This window comes from Sinocyclocheilus rhinocerous, unplaced genomic scaffold, assembly GCF_001515625.1.
Source record: "Sinocyclocheilus rhinocerous isolate Xijiao unplaced genomic scaffold, SAMN03320098_v1.1 scaffold504, whole genome shotgun sequence".
NCBI classification, from domain to species: Eukaryota; Metazoa; Chordata; class Actinopteri; order Cypriniformes; family Cyprinidae; genus Sinocyclocheilus; species Sinocyclocheilus rhinocerous.
In genome coordinates this window covers 2,167,504-2,186,439 of record NW_015645076.1, presented here as the reverse complement: position 1 = coordinate 2,186,439, position 18,936 = coordinate 2,167,504, and the positions used below count along the sequence as shown (strand labels likewise).

The 18,936-nt window shown below is 37.3% G+C and overlaps 1 protein-coding gene and 1 pseudogene across 1 annotated transcript; both read right to left on the bottom strand.

Annotated features, from left to right (window-relative positions):
- Positions 1 to 5,088: 5,088 nt before the first annotated feature.
- Positions 5,089 to 15,431, bottom strand: LOC107705601 (caspase-8-like). The gene is made up of 10 exons (XM_016508970.1): positions 15,296 to 15,431; positions 14,248 to 14,549; positions 13,958 to 14,057; positions 13,607 to 13,745; positions 13,435 to 13,508; positions 12,294 to 12,315; positions 12,135 to 12,178; positions 11,534 to 11,651; positions 10,946 to 11,450; positions 5,089 to 5,678 (listed from the first exon to the last, which is right to left on the bottom strand). Exons 2-10 carry the CDS (start codon positions 14,544 to 14,546, stop codon positions 5,549 to 5,551), a joined length of 1,431 nt encoding a protein of 476 aa, XP_016364456.1. The 5' UTR covers positions 14,547 to 14,549; positions 15,296 to 15,431; the 3' UTR covers positions 5,089 to 5,548.
- Positions 15,432 to 16,106: 675 nt separating this feature from the next.
- Positions 16,107 to 18,936, bottom strand: part of LOC107705509 (ciliogenesis-associated TTC17-interacting protein-like) — a 3,692-nt pseudogene continuing 862 nt past the window's right edge.

Below are 18,936 nucleotides of genomic sequence, written 5' to 3'. Positions count from 1 at the left end.
TTGTCCATGTCATAAATATGTTCCCAAAAAATAAAACAATACATACAAAAACACAGTCCTTAAAGGCGTTGTTTGCAATTTTTTATGACTGTACTAGAACATAAAATACCATATGTTTGCAGATCTTTAGGAAACATGCTAAGTTTACATACTTGTTTCTCCAAAAAAAACAATGCTACAGCCAGTTATTCTACTCTGAAATGTGCGTTCTGTGCCAAAATGTCTGTTTTTGTTTTGGTCTGTGTAATTCTGTCGACTGTCAATTTACCCAACTGTATTTCAACATCCCATGTTGCCAATCGGTGGAAAACACATTGTATTGCAGCCATGGAAGCCAGCAAATGTACTGGGTCAGTGATTGCAGATTCTACTAGATCTAAAAAACCTCGCCATCCATCTAAAAAGCTTTATGACACGAGGCATATTAAAGCATGGATAAATCATTGCATCAACTTGTAAAACTTGTCGCCTTCCATTGTCAATTGAGCTCATTCCTGTTGCGTGAATGTAGAGTCTGAGGAGGAGGGGATGGGAGAAACAACTACTGCTAACTGTTAATATTACATACTGCACCTTTAAGGATTAAAACACCCAGAGATAGATAGATAGATAGTCATGCTGCAGCCAATCAGGAGACTCGCTTCATGGGCAGGACCAGTGTTTTGGTTAGAGTGTAGCGAACTTCAGGCATCTGCTTGAAGCCATGAAGGATTTTGGAGCTCACTATTCTATTCACCTTCGTCAAAATGGAGAGTCCTCCTTCCTGCCAGAATAAAAAGATACAAGTAAGTCATATGAGTAAGTTGTTCTTCGATGTTGTCTGTGACACATAAAAATGCATTAGTGTTTACAAGTGCAATGAGGTCATATGCATTCCCAACCGTTGATGGTGATGATCAGACCACAATGTGTTTCCAAGATGCATTGCACTACTTCTGATAAACTCATCCAAAATAGATGTTAAATGTATAGTTCATCCAAAAATGAACATTTGCTCAACATTTACACACCCTCAGGCCATCCAAGATGTAGATGAAGTTGTTTCTTCATCAGAACAGATTTGGAGAAATTAGCATTACATCACTTGCTCACCAATGGATCCTCTGCAGTGAATGGGTGCCGTCAGAATGTGAGAGTCTAAACAGCTGATGAAAACATCACAATATTCTACAAGTAATCATGAATCCAGTTCATAAACGTTTTGTGAAGCACAAAGCTGCATGTTTGTAATAAATGTTTTTAACTTCAAACTGTTATATCTGGCTGAAGTACATGTGAAAAAGTTGTCTCGTCTGAATCAGGAAGGAAATATGCACAGATCAACAGGACAAACAGTCCAAAACCATTCTAAACAAACATTTTGATGTGAAAGGACAACACAGGATGGTCTTTTTCACTGGAGGAAGCATTATTATGGATTATAGACAGAAAGGATGGTTTAAAGTTACAACGCCTTAATGATGGATTTATTTATTACAAACATGCAGCACAAGACATTACTTGATGGACTGTAGTCGTGTGGATTACTTGTGGTTTATTGTTATGTTTTTATTAGCTGTTTGGACTCGATTCTGATGGCACCCATTCACTGCAGAGGATCCAATGGTGAGCAAGTGATGTAATGCTACATTTCTAAGCACGCTCATTTACATCTTGGATGGTCTGAGGCTGAGTAAATGTTCAGCAAAATTTCATTTTTAGGTGAACTCTTCCTTGAACATCAAATGCAAATAGGGTCTTTAATTCTAACATAAGCTTCAAAATCTAAACCCTTCTCAAAATCAAGACCACAACTCACCGTGGACAGCCACTTTCCAGCTGCTTGCAGAGCTCCTGGATAAAGATGGACCCATCTGTTGTGTGGCGGAAAGATTTGTAGTACTTGACTGTTGCTATTCCAATGAGGAAATCAGCGTCGTTAAAGTGCATATCTAAATAAATTTAGAAATTCAACTTAACTGTGAATATCTACCATAATGAAACGATAATGTTACAGGGGACTGAAGCATGTCTCAGCTCTGTCCAGGCAAACTTCACCATCCTAAAAGCTCAGGCAGAGGCTGAGAAACAAGCACAAGGAGCAAACAGTGATGCTGCAGGAGGCTGTGATGCCCAGAGCTCAAGGGAGAGGCTAGAGGAGATGGAGCTTAACCCTGCTGAACACGACCCACAGCTGGAACAGTCTGTCAATCAGATCAGAAACAGCCTCTCCCTACAAGAGGTAGAGCTGGTGGAGCTCAGGGAACTAACACTCTCCCATGCAATATCCAGTGAACGCCTACAACACCTGGAAAATAAACTCAATCACCTCACACGAGACTTTGAAACTAGTGTTGAGGAGCTAAAAAGAGAGATATGCAAACTGCAGCAAGATAGAGAGACCAGGAATAAAGAACTGGAAACAGTCAGGCAGGAGCTGCTGCTCAGAGAAGGAGAAATACAAAGCCTGAGAGAACAGACAGAGAGCCTCAGCCGTATCTGTCAGCAGCGGCCCAGCTCTCCCACCACCCAGACAGCAGCAGCCCACACACCAACACCTGAGTCCAGCACTCCAGCAGCAGTGCCACTGACACCACAGACAGAGGGCCCCGAGGGCCCCCAAGAGCAAGGAAGTGACCCACATATGCCCCCACCCCACCGCCCTGGACCTGTACCTCAACCTGGGCCTGTACCTCGTCCTCGACATGGACCTGGATCTGTACTTCGACCTCAACATCCACAGCCTGCTCTCTACTACCATCAGCCTACACCACAGCAGCTGAGACCCCAGCAACAGTACCTTGCACCACAGGGCCCTCTCTCCTGGGACCAACATCAGCACAACCACAAAAGACCCAGAGCAGCTCCAGTGAGGAACAACAGCATCTCAGCAGCCTGGTCCACACCCCCACCGGCCCGAGCAGCAGGAGCAGAGGAGTTATGCCGCAGCCCTAAAAGGGCCAAACCACACCAACCTAGTAGAGATTAAGGACCTGCTCAGACTTATATGCACACGGCTGGAACAGTAGTAGTGAGTAAAAGACATACACACAATATATGTATATATTAAAAAAAATGTAGATCTATGTTTACACATGTACTCTTTGATCCTTGATACTAACATGACTAACAACATCCAGCATCAGGACTCTGAAATATTCATCCACAAAATTCGGCCCAACCAAATAATAAAAGCACAAAAAGAAAATAATCTAACCTATTGGACTGAAACAACAGAAAAACAAAGTAAACTTGAATGTTATTTGGCCCTAAATAGAGATTACACAACTGCAGAATATCTGAGTACAGTGCAAGACTGTAAATAAGAAGACAAATGACGAGGTACAGACTGAGCAATCATACTCTGACTATAGAGTATGATTGCTCAGTCTGTACCTCGTCATTTGTCTCTTTGGGCACTGGCTGCCCAAAGAGAGCCACATCTGCCCTTACTGTAATCATGGGGAAGTGGAGACAGAGCAACACTTCCTCACCAGCTGCCCTAACTATGAAGAAATTAGAAAGAAATTTTATCCCAAATTTGAAATACTTTACCCTGACTTCAAAATGTTAAACAAGAAAACACAACTTCAATATTTATTAGGTGAAAAACAAGATTGTATCTTACTAGCAGCAAGTAGCATTAAAATTATTAAAATTTCCTTCAAATGTGAACTCAAAATCAAAACAACTCATAATCTTTTTTTAATCAATAACGCATAATTATCTGAAATTGAAATCTTCCTTGTTCTTCACGACTTATAAAAATTTTCCAATATTCTGTCACAGCTTTAACTAATTAATGACAGATCGGAAAAATAACCATTTTAGAAAGCTGGTGAGGGACCAAATAGGCCACTTAATGAATTAAACTTTTGAACAAAATTAGATATCAGTTAACTATTGATATTGGAAGAATGGGTCCTGTTTACCACCCTGACTAAGAATGTTTAATTTTAAATTACAGGAAATAGATATAGAAGGAGATTATGGAGATTCCCTACAGCTTCCTAACATCGTCTTGTCACCATCACCCCCACAAGTTTTGGGCCAAACACAAACAATTGCAATTACCTCTAAAACTTTTGATGTCCACAGGAACATTTAGTGCTGACCCTCAATTGCCGAACAAAAGGTTTCCCAAAGAAATAAGGGGACCCTAAATTCCTCCTCCTGTGTGCTGCCTCCAATATTTTTCAGTCCCCAAGAAAGAACAGGGTAACGTGTCATTCTGGATTTATATGCACTTAATAAACACAGGGGAAAACTGCTTTATAACATGGAACAACAGTTTTCATCATGGCTGAAGGTCCCAGACTGACCTGTTTCTACTAAATACAAAAGCTGCAATGACTCTTGTATTGTACATGCACAAGGTGACCTCAAGGTTCAGGAACAGAATGACTCTTGATATGCCACCATCACCTGTCTTAGAATAGAAATTATACTTGCTTAAGATGCAGTGAGTTTACATCTACGCTATATCATTGCATACTGTATGTATGGGAGTGGGAAGTCAACGAGTTTTAGAAAGATGTGAAAGAAATGATAGAGAAGATCCTTGATGTTATATTCCATTGCCTTTTTTAATTTATATTCTAAGGAAATCAAGTTTTGTTTTGTTTATTAAATATACATTTATAAACATGTATCCTGCAAACTAAATGGCTTACTTCTTTAAATTGGAAGTATTTGGGCACAAAATATAGGACATTGCCTGAAAGAAAAGATAACATATATCAATGAAAAACATAACTTCTATTTTAATAGATAAATTTAAGATCTTTGGCAGAGTTTTGGGACCTTTCTTTAAACATGGTGCATGGTGAGGTGATAGCAGAAGTCTACGAATATAAGAATAGCTGTGGCACTGAACATTATTGTAAGGAAATGGGAAGTTTTTTTTGTTTTGTTTCTTGTACTCATGCATTTCCATGTAATAGAAAGAATATTTGTGCAATTAAAATTTAATAAAATAACAGTAATGGAAAAAAGTCCACATAACAGGGTCAGAGAGAGGGTGGAAAATAACATTTTGTGTTTTGTGATGCAAAACATTATATATGCTAAAATAATTAAATAATATAAAAAAATGACACTTTTAAGAATGTTTGATGTTTAATTTCACTCATTTCTAGACATCAATGATTTCTTACAATTGCTAAGTCTTTAAAGAGTTAAAAATCTCAACACATTTTAGATTGCCAAGGAAGACATTAATGGCAAAAATAAGCATTTGCAAACAGCATTCAAAACTAAATCATTTAGACTGCTGGTATAAAATCATCATGCTTAACATTAGTTTAAAAATAGCTGTGCCCAGTATCAAATATAAATGTTTTATTACTTTTAAATTACATTGTTTAAACAAGATCACACAACCACATTTCCGTAACTCAGTGCAGTAAACTTAATAATTAAGATCAAACTCACAGAGACAGCCAGATCAATTTGAATCTATAGTACCAAAGTGCCTTGATCCACCCTGAAGAATTAATAGAGTCTGAGTAATGGAATAATGGAAACTTCTTTAGCATGAATCCAGTCTTACAGAAGTCAATAAGAATCTTTAGTCCATGGGCAGCACCAGCTTCTTGGTGAGGGTATATCGAGGTTCAGGCATCTGCTTGCGGCCCCTCAACATTTTCATGCTCACTTCATGGTTTACCTTTGTCAAGATTGACAAGATATCCTCTCTTCTGTCAAAAAAAAAAAAAAAGCAGACAAGAACATAACTCTATGAACCCATCTAAATCAAACCATCATGAGTATTCAACAGGAACATTTTCTTCCCTCAAGATCACTGCATTTTCACCGCGGTTCTAATGTGTGGTGTAAACACTACGATTAACTGCAAAATGTTTCAATGACAAATAAAGCTGAATAAAGATAGGGAAACAAAATTAATCTAAAATGCATTTCTTTCTATTCATGTTGGTTACATATGTTTTTGAAAAACGTTACTTTTTCTAGAAGAATTTAAATTTAATGACTCCAAAATAAATGTGAACGTACACACCTTATCATGAATTATTCAAAATCATTCATAAATATGTTGCATTGTAAAATGATTTATAAATTAGATTAGATTAGATAAGATTCAGCTTTACTGTCATTGTGCAGAGTGCATGTACAGGGCCAATGAAATGCAGTTAACATCTAACCAGAAGTGCAAATAGCCAATTTATATAAATAAGCATAAATATGTATATATAAATATTTACATTACATTTACATTTAGTCATTTAGCAGACACTTTTATCCAAAGCGACTTACAAATGAGGACAATAGAAGCAATCAAAACTAACAAAAGATCAACTATATGTAAGTGCAAGTGACGAGTCTCGGTTAGCCTAACGCAGTAGGCTAACCAAGGTTTTATATATACACACACACACACACACACACACAAAGAAAAACAAGTAGATAGAATAGAAAAAATTGAAAGCTAGTGTTAGTTTAAAAAAAAGATAAATAGATAAAGTAGAATTAAAATAGAATAGAAAGTGCTAGAGTTAGAAGGTCAAATAAAGATGGAACAGATGCAACAATTTGAGTTGAATTACTGAAATAAATGAACTTTTCCACAACATTCTAATTTATTGAGATGCACCTGTACATTAAGGTCAGTAGGATTTTGTGATTTGCGCCATACTCTTTCTGCAGCTCTGAGCTTAGAACGATACTCACGGAGAACATCAGATAGCCAAGGGGCAGAAGAGGTGGTACGAGCTGGCCTGGAAGACAAGGGGCAGACAGTGTCTAAACAAGATGTAAGAGTGGAGCAGAAAGTATCAGTAGCACTGTTAACATCAAGAGATGATAACTGTTCAGGGGAAGGAAGCAAAGATGAAACCATAGCAGATAGCCGGGAGGGTGAGAGTGAGCGTAGGTTACATCGAAAAGTGACATGTGGAGGGGTATGTGTTGTGTCAGGAACCATGTTGAGGTTAAGAGTGAGGAGGAAGTGATCCGAGGTGTGCAGTGGAGTAACCAGTACATGATCATATATGATCATGATATAAATATTATGATATATATGTGTATATATATATATATATATATAAATTAATGTGTATGTACAATAAACATTTATGAGGGACAGGTGCAGAGACCAGCTCAATGCAGTTATCTATGAAATACAATCTAAATCTACATTAATATAGTGCAATGTGGATATATTAGAGTAGGGTGGAAATGAGAAGTATAAAACACAGAAGGTGCATTATTCAGAATTAGGTATTTGTAAATATATAATCATACGGTCAGTGACGATATCAGTGCAATGGGCATCATGAGGTAGAATGTACAAAGGAATGTGCAACAATAATAACAGATGATGCTGTATATATAGTTTTAGATGGGTCAAGTAGAATAGAGTGTTCAGCATTTAAATTTAGAGTTTATGAGGCTGACAGTTAAGGGGAAGAAACTGCTCCTGAGTCTGAGTCCTATAACATCTCCCAGATAGGAGAAGAGTAAACAGTCCGTGGCTGGGGTGAAAGGTATCTTTGATAATGCTTCTCACCCTTCGTAGGCAGCGTTTGAGGCAAGTGTCTTTGATGGAGGGTAGCTGAACACCAGTGATCTGTTGGGCTGTTTTAACAACAGGTTGGAGGGCCTTCTGGTCTGAGACCAGTTGCCATACCACACTGTGATGCAGTTTGTTAAGATGCTTTTAATTGTGCATCGATAAACGTTTAGCAAGATGTGGGGGGACAGGTGAGCTTTCAAGTAAAGGTGCTGTTGTGCCTTTTTGATCAGAGTGAAGGTGTTGTTGAGGGTTCAGGAAAGATCCACAGAGATATGTACACCCAGGAATCTGAAACTAGGCTCTGCTTCGGCCCCATCAATGTAGATGGGTGTGTGTGTGTGTGGTCTTTCCTAGGGGTCCACAATCAGTTCCTTGGTCTTCTGGGTGTTGAGTGCGAGATTATTGTCGGCACATCACACCGCCAGGTGCTGAACCTCCTCCCTGTAGGCCGTTTCATCATCGCCGCTGATCAGGCCTAACACCGTGGTGTCATCTGCAAACCTGATTATGGAGTACAGCCATGTACAGGTACGCAGTGGTGGGTGAAAAGGGAGTCGAGAATTGGGCTCAGAACACAGCCCTGTGGTATGCCAGTGTTCAAGGTGAGGATGGAGGAGTTGTAATTGTTAATCCTAACAGACTGTGGTTCAGTTGCAGAGAGAGGGGCTGATGCAAAGGTCAGTGAGTTTGGAGATCAGCTTAGATGGAATCACACAGTATTAAAAGCAGAGCTGATATTGATGAATAGCATTCTAGTAAATCATAGTCTTCATAAGTGATTCAGGGCAGTGTGGAGAGCTGAGGTGATGGCGTCCTCAGTTGACCTGTTGGGTTTGTAGGCGAACTGAAATGGGTCCAGTGTTGAGGGCAGGCACGTTTTCAGATGGGAGAGTACCAGCCTCTCTAAACATTTTGCTATGATTGGCATGAGAGCGACAGGGAGGAAGTCATTAGGGGCCAATGCAGCCACTGCATTTGTGGTAAGCCACTGCTATTGTAGTAAGAAAGACCCCATGTTTTGAGTAGTCAAGTAATCTGACATTTTAAAACATGAACTAACCTTGCCTTTTTATAATTAGGTCAACTGATCTAATATTCTAAGTGACTTAAGGCATCTATACACAGCAGAGTTAAGGCTGCACTGTGCCTGCTCAAAATTCTATGTAAATCATAATGCTGCATGAAAGCCGAACTAAACAATACCAGCTCTGACCCACCTCAGCCCCCAGTATTAAAGTATATGGTTATCATTGCTGCGTAAATGCATTTATGCCACCTCTGAGCAGCTTTAAACAGCCTGTGTAAAGACAACTAAATGCCACTTCAGAAGCACTTCTGTGCCACCTTTGCAGTGTAAATTTGGCATTACTGATCTTGAGAGTCACATCAATCTTTTTTTTTTTTTTTTAAATAATGCAATCATAGAAAAGGAGGGTTCCAGTCACTGTGCACTGCTGTTCAAAAGTTTGAGTTTGGTAAGATCTTTTTTTTCATGTTTTTAAAGGGGTCATATGATGCGATTTCAATTTTTCCTTTCTCTTTGGAGTGTTACAAGCTCTTGGTGCATAAAGAAGATCTGTAAAGTTGCAAAGACTAAAGTCTCAAATCCAAAGAGATATTCTTTATAAAAGTTAAGAGTCAACCACGCCTACCTAAAACGGCTCGTTCTAACACGCCCCCACATATCTACATCACTATGTGGGAAATTTGCATAACGCCGCCCAAATGTTCACGCAAAGAAAGAAGGCGTAACTTTTATTCTCGCTGTAGTATTGTTGTTGTTGCCGCCACCGCCATGCCGTGAAGGCGCTGTGTGTTTCATTGTGAAAGCGAAACTACTTTTTGTTTGGCCTTCCAAAAGAGGACAATATCCGCTTCGTCATGCCTGGAGCTGATCCGTGCTGGTCGCTGAGGAAATACATCAACTTTACGCTGTGGATCGCCGGATCGGCTTTCACCGTGGACGAAGCGGAGTCCAGCCCGCGTAATTATGTCCCCACCGGATGCAACAAATGCCTCGTTTATAATGGCTTTTTATGTTTTTGTCTCGTCGTGCCGGACTCAAGCCCACCGGCCTCCGCTCACTCTAGCCCTCCAGCCATTCCTCACTCTAGCCCTCCGGCCATTGCTAACTCTAGCCCCCAGCCTCTGCTCAATCTAGGCCGCCGCCGCTCACTCTAGCCACATAAAAACATTTCATTACACCAAATACACAAAATAATGTTCTTTTTAGTAACATCATATGACCCCTTTAAGTTTTTCATGCTTACCAAGGATGCATTTATTTGATCAAAAATACAGTAAAAGCAGTAATTTGTGAAATATTATTACAAAACAACTGTTTTCAATACCTTTTTAATACTTTAAAAAAAGTTATTTATGCCTGAAAATGAATAAATTGCAAAGCTGAAATATCAGCATCATTAATCCAGTCATTAGCGTCACGTGATTTTTCAGAAATCATTCTAATATGATGATTTGGTGCTCAAGAAACGTTTCTTCTTAATATCAATGCTGAAAACTTTGTGCTGCTTAATATTTTTGTGGAACCCATGCTACATTTTTCAGGATTTTTGATAAATAGAAAGTTCAAAAGAACAGCATCTATTTGAAAGAGAAATCTTTTGTAACATCATAAATGTCTTTACTGTCTCTTTTGAATCATTTAATGCATTTTTCTCAATACAAGTATTATTTTCTTAAAGGTGACATGTCATGAAAATCTGACTTTTCCAGGTTTTAAGTGCTATAATCAGGTCCCCAGTGCATCTACCAACCAAGGAAACGTGAAAAAGATTAACCTAGTAACTTTGTTTTGGTAAGCCTTTTTCTGCAAGCGTCTGAGAAAACGAGCGCGTCAGATTTCGCTCCCTTGGTGACGTGGCAAAGGAATCTCATTATAATATTACCGCCCCTTAATCTGTAAATTTACACCCACGGTGCCGTCATTTTGATTTCGCAAGCGACAACGGTGAACCAGCTCTAATGCCATGGCGAAAGTTTGAGCAAAACATGCTAACTGTTCTGTCTTTGGCTGCACAGACGAGCACAAAACATCCTTTAGAGTCCCAGCCTCAGAGGAGACAAGAGAGCAGTGGATTTATTGATTTATTTACTGTGCTGCTACATATTGTAAAAAGGGGCATAATATGTCTCCTTTAAAAAAAAAAAACTGACCCAAAACTTTTGAATGGTAGTGTAAAATAAATTCTGCATGTATGGGTCAAACTGGTCAATGGGTTGACTGGTGGAAAATAAAGGTTAACTACCAAGTAAATTCAGCCATATTTACGGCATCACATTTGGTCATGTGTGATCATCATATGGAACTGAAACATGAATTTCTACAAACCCAACATGGGCACATTTGAGAACCACCCACATGCAAATATCTTTCATTCAAGACATGACAGAGTCTGCTTTTGAACTCACCTGGGGCATAATATCTCCAACTGATTACAGAGCTCCTGGATATAGATAGACCCCTCTCTAGTGTGGCGGAAGGACTGGTAGTGCTCTACTGTGGCCATTCCGATTAGCATATCCGCTTCTATAGGAATAAAGCGGGATGCCGGATTATAAGCATCTGCCTCGTATTCTTCTCCTTCTGTAGCATTTTCCGGTGAATCCGCTGTCCAAACACCATTCTGGCCCTCACTTCCTTGGCAGGCTTGAATGAAGAAAAGCTTGGGCTTGGATGCTAGTGTACGGCATTCAGCAATAGGCATTGTGAGTTCACGGATTTCAACCTCTTTACCATCCACACCCAAAACTATGCCCTTCTCTCCATGCGAGAGGACACAGCAGACAAAAGCACCCATTTGGGTATGATCCTTTTTTGCAAATTGCTTTATCATTTCCTTCATATCTGAAGCTGTCAAATCGTCCTGAACCTCAACCTTAAAATGCATTCTGCAAAACACTCTGCTAAGGTCATCTACAGAAACAGAGAGAGAGAGAGTTAATTTAAAAATACATTTTTAAGGAATACGTATATGTTAATGGATTTGCCTGAAATACCTTTGTCCTTATTCGTTCCTGTTCGGTTGGCCAATGAGGACCTTTCTTTAAAGTTGTAGTTGTTGATGATTAGACAATATCCAAGAGGCCGCTGAGTCATATTATAATATTCCCCCGGCTACATGAATGCAAAGCAAATCACATTAAAATTACATTTTTTATTTACATAATTCACAAACAGCCAGTACACACATACACATCTTATTAATAGAAAATCATTAATAAATCATATTTGTCACAGCAGTGACGTTATGGAAATGAAAAACAGCTGCTTGTGATTAGTTTATGCTATGCCTTAGTGAAAAAGTTCAAATTTATCAGCTGTGGGCCAATCAGGTTCTATTTAAACAGTCATAATGACCCTGATCTGTGAATTAATTATAACTTATTTGAAATCCTTGCTGTGTCCTGATTCACCAATCCTGATTAAATAACACCACTATGAGCATTTGTTTGTAACTTCTATAGGAGTGTGAAACTATAAAACTCTAAACCACTAAAACTAGTGGTGCTGCAAATAGTTTTTTACAACATTCAACTGTAATGTAACAATGAAAAAAATATTTAATATTAAGAATGAAATGTAATGTGTCTTTTATACTCTGGGTTCAGTGTCTGAATCGGGAACAAGCGAGTCTCTCCTCCCTAAAAAAAACATATGGTGATATATATATATATATATATATATACACAGTATATACACACAAGGAGCATTAATGTTCAGTAATGTCTTGAAAGTTTGTATGAGAGTATAACTTACATCCATTTCCTGTCTCCATTTGCTGTGATAAAGCCAAAATATGGAGGGAAGAGAAACAACAGAGGTTACTATGCATTGAATTGCAGCATATTTATCATTTAAAATGTAGTTGTCACCAAAACAATACTGCACTCTGTGTTGAAATGTGACTACAACTATTATAAACAAACAGAACTGGTATTTTTAAAGGCACTTCATTTTGAAAATGCTAATTTACATGAAAGCATTCATTTCAGGAAGTAAAAAATGCCAAGTATAAGCTGTGGTTCTCAACTGGTGTGTTGTGACCACACAAAAAAAATGCCAGCAGGGGAAAAACAATGCTAAATACATGGCCTCATCCTTTAAAATCATGAATGAAACTAGGCAAAAGAAAATATTACCCAGCCAGACTATATTAAAAACGAGTTCACTAGCAAAGTGGATAAACACTATTTTCTGAGGAGAATAAAACCAATTAAAAACCTTTAGAAACCAATAATAAATACATTTAAATATTTGACATTAACGACATTTTTGTATGTTACAACAAAAATAATAATTTGGTACTCTGTTGGGTCACTTGAATATGGGACACATGATAAAAAAAAAACATTTTTAAAGAAATAGTTCCCCCAAAAATGAAAATCTGCTGTTAATTTACTCACCCTCAGGCCATCCAAGATGTAGGTGACTTTTTTCCTCAGTAGAAGAGTAAAGATTTTTAGCTGAAACCATGGTCCATTTACATTTACATTATGTTGTAAATAATGTTCAGCTTCTTGCACAGACCAATTGTTTCGCTTCATAAGACGTCAATATACCATCAGGAGCCATATGTATTCATTTTGTGTTCAATGATTTGCTTTTCTTTGACTCTCAAAATGATAGTAACTGCTGACTTGCATTTTATGAATCACCAAAAAACATGGTTTCAGCTAAAATTCTTCCTTACTGTTCTACTGAATACAAAATCTTGGATGGCCTTAGGGTCAGTAAATTAACAGCAAATTTTCATTTTTGGTGAACTATCCCTTTAAGCGAGTTTTCACATTTGGTTCTTAAATTACACAGAAATACACATCATAAGAAAGATTTGGGTTATACTATGTGAAAATTAAATGCCCAAATGCATCTTAAGGTAAAGATTTGGCATACTTACATATCTTTGCATATTTTCAACAGGTAAGGAAACTTGCTCGTTACCAAACACTTCCCGTAGAGGAAGTCTGCCTCCTATTGGACAAAAAAAAAAAAAGCTGCTGTTTATGTTTGGAGAAATTAGAAAAGTAGACAATTAAGTAGTAGATAATTAATTTGATTTTGTCAGTAACCTTGTTCCCGGGCCCTGTACTCCTCTATCCTGCAGGCCAGCTGTTTGTCACATTTGTCTAAAACATTGTAAAGTTCATCCAGGTTGTCTTCCCCAAGCTTCTGTAGCTTTTCCATCTCAATCATAACATCTAGAAATGTCTATGTGATTCACATAAAATAACATTGTTATATAGTAACAGGTTAAAGTGCAACCCATAATAACTATATTTGTAATTAAATAATAACATTTACAAGGCTAGTTACTGCAGTCAAGGTAGCAAACTACATATTGCATTTTTCCACATTAATTTATTATTCATATGCAATCTGCACTAACATTATAACTTACGGGCTCAAAATATATAACTCACAGCAGACGTTCCTAGTTTTGACCTCGGAACTTCCACAAGAAATTTCACTGCACGAAGGTTTTCTTCTGTCATGCCCTCAGATATTCTAAATAGCATTTTTCTGTGGTGAGAAAAGAGTGAGACAAAACAAGTCACAGTCATTGTGACATAAAATATTATCAGTACAGTAACTACAGTACAAGGAGCCCTTTCTAAGAAAACGATGTGATACTGACTGATATTGATATTGCGTTGGTAACTACTTCTATCTAGTTTATCAAGTTTAGCAAGTCAGTGTGTTTTCTTCATACCTGTAGTCTGAGACACCTTTACTAGACATGTCACGTTGTAGCAGATTTCTTTCCACATCATCTTTGGACATTTCCAGGATGCCAAGCAAGTCAAGGCGGCCAATAGTGATCAGAAGCTCGGGGATGAGTAACCCGTCATCAAGCAGTGCTTGCTCTTCCAGTCTCAGGAACAGTTCTTTGGCATCAGTCACTGTCTCCAAACGTTTCTTGGGAATTAGGTCCATGCACAGAAACTTCAGCTGGGCCACTTCATTACATGTCAGGTTCTCATCAATCTTGTGAAACTTAAGAGGATCCATATTCTGTTACATAATGTTAAACAAAGACTCGTTTAAATAAAGGAAGAAACAACTTGAGAAAGCCCTTACTTTGGCAACTATAATAACCATACGTTCAATAAAACATATTACAACTTGCCCAACCCAATATGAAAAATATCCTTGTCCTGAAAACATGGCATAAAGAACGTCCATGATATATTTCTAGAGTGTATTTATTGTGTTCACTTGTTAACAAATAATACAAAATACGATTACATTGGAATTTTAGTTTAGGACAGAATTCACAAATAGCGTCATTTAACAAGTTTCGAACTAGGTATTTGAACGCAGCATACAAAACCACTAACTCAAACATTTTTTATTCACAAACACAGTTTTTGATATATAGCTTTGTGACAACGTTCCCATGTGACAACTAGCCCAGGTCAAAGTGTACATTTTTGACCGGTTTTAGTTATTTGTTTAACGTATTCACGTATTTTAAATCCTCCGATAGTTTTAAAAACTACTATTCTAGCCGCTTGGGACATTAAACGGAATGTATAACATGTATACTAAATATTTTTAGTTGTGTATCATATCACCCTTCAAGACACGACTGCCACTGCTTTAAAAGGTCTGGTATCACTAAATACATTTTTGTTCAGCGAGTCGAATGCTACAATGTAACTGTGATGACAAACTAACCCCGGACTAGGTTATGACAAACACTCTTGAAAGTTAACCCGAACAATCAGCTAAAATGCTCAACTTAATGCTCATCTTACCTCTATATTTACAACATCCAACTGAAATAAAATCGTAACTGTCGTAGAAACAAAATCAAGAGAGTACGACCGACATGCTAAAGATACTGCGTTTCCAACGCGTCTTGCTTTCAGTTTCAGCTCTAGCTTTTCAATTTCAACAGGAAGTGGACACAAGGATGTGTTCACAAATGTGTTATATAATATTTGTGGGGGTTACTCTCGAATTACTGAATTCTGAACAGCAGTAAAAAATACTTAAATTTTCAGACAGTTTTGATTGAAGAAAAACATAAATGTGTATATTTTTAAGTATATTTAATGTGTAAAATATTTCCTACAAATAATTTAAAAAATTGTTATATAAAAAGTTGAGGCTTTAATATTTATCTTGACACACTAGAAAGTTTGCTGTTTTAAGTATATTCTATGCAATATTGCTATAGTCTATAAATGACTGTGTCACTCAAATAATCAAGCTGAACCAAATACTATTACAGTACATACAAAAACAGAGCATAAAATCATTATACCAAGGCACTATTAGAAGAAAACCTTTATTTTCAATACGTCAGAAATTGGTTAGTGTTTGTTATTCCTGTGGAAAGTTTTGAGAGTCTTGAGGTTTCCTCAACAGCAGAAATTGCAGGAAGTCCCCAGCCTTTAGCTCAGGGTGTTGTCTGATGTAGGAGGAGTAGTCTGCTTTGAATTATTCCTGTGTGAGTGAAAATGAGTCACAAATTTGCATATTTGTTGAGTGACCTTTATTTTATGTGGTCCTTTGATTGAAATTCTTAGAAGTTCTAAAAAGGTAGAAATTAGATATTGCGTCTCAGAGTTTCAACATGGGCTGCATGGACTTTTGGAACCCACAGTGTATTTTAACAACCATGAAAAGGTCTTTATGAATACATTAATAATTATCACACAAATCATAACAGTAATGTTTTCCAATATCCTTGAGTAATATATGACATCAGTTAAAAGCTTATTAAAACTAACAGGCACCTTTCTGTAAAGAAACTTTGAGTAAAGCTCCATGTCTTCCTCCCAGATAAGTGGCTTCTTCTCAAACACAGGAATCAGGTCTTTCTCCACTGAAAATAAAAGCAAAATCATTTTACTTTTACTTTATTTTTGACTGTAAAGATTAATTCTGGTCACAAAGGAGCAGACTGTAAAGTGATGAAGTCTTCAAACCTCCATCAAGCAAGAAAGGCAAATGCTGGAGCTTCAGGTGAGTCCAAGTGCATTCTGCTTGCTAGATGCCTAAGTGTAAAATATTTTAGGAAAAGGTCAAAACTCTGGGGGTTTTTTTTACACATTTTTTAATATTTTTATTTTTTTCATATAAGTGCTTGTAATAAAGCAATCAAACATCAAGTAGAAAATAAAACAAAAATCAACTTTTTATATATACCATATGGCAGCATTGGTTTTGTTTGCAAGATATTAATCACAATCTACCATCAACCTATCAACCACATTTACGCTGTCATTTGTCCTTTGTGTCAGTATGTCATAAAAACAATGAGTCATCATTTTACTGTCAGAGATTTGTTGCTCGCGTCACACCACATGTAGTGTAGACAGAATCACTGTTTATGATACACTGTAAAAAATGATCGTGATTTGAACAGAAAAAGACTGTAAAAATGCTACCATAAAAACCTGTTTATTGTTTAACAGTAAGTTTCCATACTATATATGGTGAATAACTGTAGTCACATTTAATGTCATTTTATTTAAAATTACGGTTTTTGGACGTGAAAAAGAAAAAGTCATTGTATAATTTACAGTGAAAAAACGTAAATTAACACTACCAGAATTCCCTGCATGACACTTCATATTTGATGTTTTTTTTTTTTTTAAATAACTATAACTTTCTTAGTTTTTTTTCTTCTCAGTTGTGTACATTAGGGTTTTATCTTACATCTAATGTTGTAAAATTAATGTTTATTGCATTATTTCAGTATTGTGTGTTACCATGATGGTGTTTAGTGTTTGTGTGAATGACACTCTGTGCATCTTACTATTTCCCTCCTCCGCTTGTGGAAAAGCTGTTTGTGATGAGCTTTGATTCATCAAGTGACTTTCTCATCACCAACTGTTTTTGGTGGTTATCAGTGTATTACAATGGTTCAAAACAGATATTAGTACTTCAATAGGTTGGTATATTAACATTACATCAATTAATGACATTTTTATATTGTGAATTTAAGTTAAGTATGTAAAACCTAAAATGTCGCTACCATATTTTTTTATGGTGAGGTTCTGGCAACCACAGCTGCCGGTATTTTACCGTAAATGTTACTTTTTTTTTTACAGTGTAGGTTTTATTGTCTTTAGTCGCGTAATGCCACTCGCGTCCAGTGTAAACACACCGATATGAGAAACAGATAAGATAAGTTTTGCTTTCTAGCAAAAAAATTAAGAGTATTCTACCCATCAGGCAAGAAATAGCAATGCCAAGTTCCTGAGGAGTCCTTTGGAGAGGACACAGTCCTTTCAATCCCAAAGATATCGACTAACTCTTCCCCAATCATCTGCTTCTTGCACCCAAGTGCTCTCTAAAGCAAAAAAGTGCATCAGTCACATGAAAGAATTATAAACCATCTACCATCATACATCAACTGTTTACAATGATTTTTAAAATAACATTTAAGGGCTGAAATATAAGCAATTATCTCCCTGTACTTACATAAACTGACTTAGAAAGCACAGTATCTGCATCAAATGACAGGAATGTCATGTTTTCTGGAACAGTCTTCTGCCGAGCCAGTATACGCAGGATCATTAAGTTGGATGCCTCAGACACAAAACCTTTTAGAGAACTCAGTGGAAATGTGTGGGTTTGTGTCTTCACTCCCTTAAGAATGAAAGATGAGCCTTTCTTATTACTGATACAAACTGTTGAACACAAACTATCAGTAAAATGTTCAATAATAGCACTCACCTCTTTCTCTGAGATGATCCGGTTTAACACTAGCTGATCATCCTGTTTAACAATATGCACTTTCCGGTCCACAGTCTGCTTTTCTAGCTGGAATGTTTACAACACCTCAGATTTTGGTGGCTTTACATTGCGATTTTGATTATTACATTCATTATTTCTATAATATTAAACAGAATCTGTTGGTTAACAAGTATTAAGTTAAAGGGAACCTACCCTATGATTTTCATGAACTTTGCTTTATGTCAATAGAAAACATACCTTTACATATTCATGATGATTCTCTTCCAGTATCTCAAGATTTCTGGATATGTAGGCTGGTAAAAACACAAGGGAACAAATAAAGGGTTTAACATATTTAAGAAATGACTGAGATGGCACAAATGCCATTTGTGTTTTTAACTAACAAATAATAAAGAGAAGGAAATAGTCCTTATATAATGTAAGCTCACCTACAATTGATGTACCACAAGGAATGTCATCAATCGTTCCATGACTGTTGGCATGGAGCAGATAACATAGCTCCTCATTGTAGCTCGCCTTGGTGACACTCACAGAGAAGTCTCCCAGCTCCCGGCCCGAATCTGACACAGTCACAAGTGAATCTGCGAACAAACACTGGTCCAGATCCTTGGGTTCTGAAAATGACAGCAGAAGACAGTAGCCCCTCACTGCAGAGCACAAGATCCAGGGGGCGTGGTTGGATCCA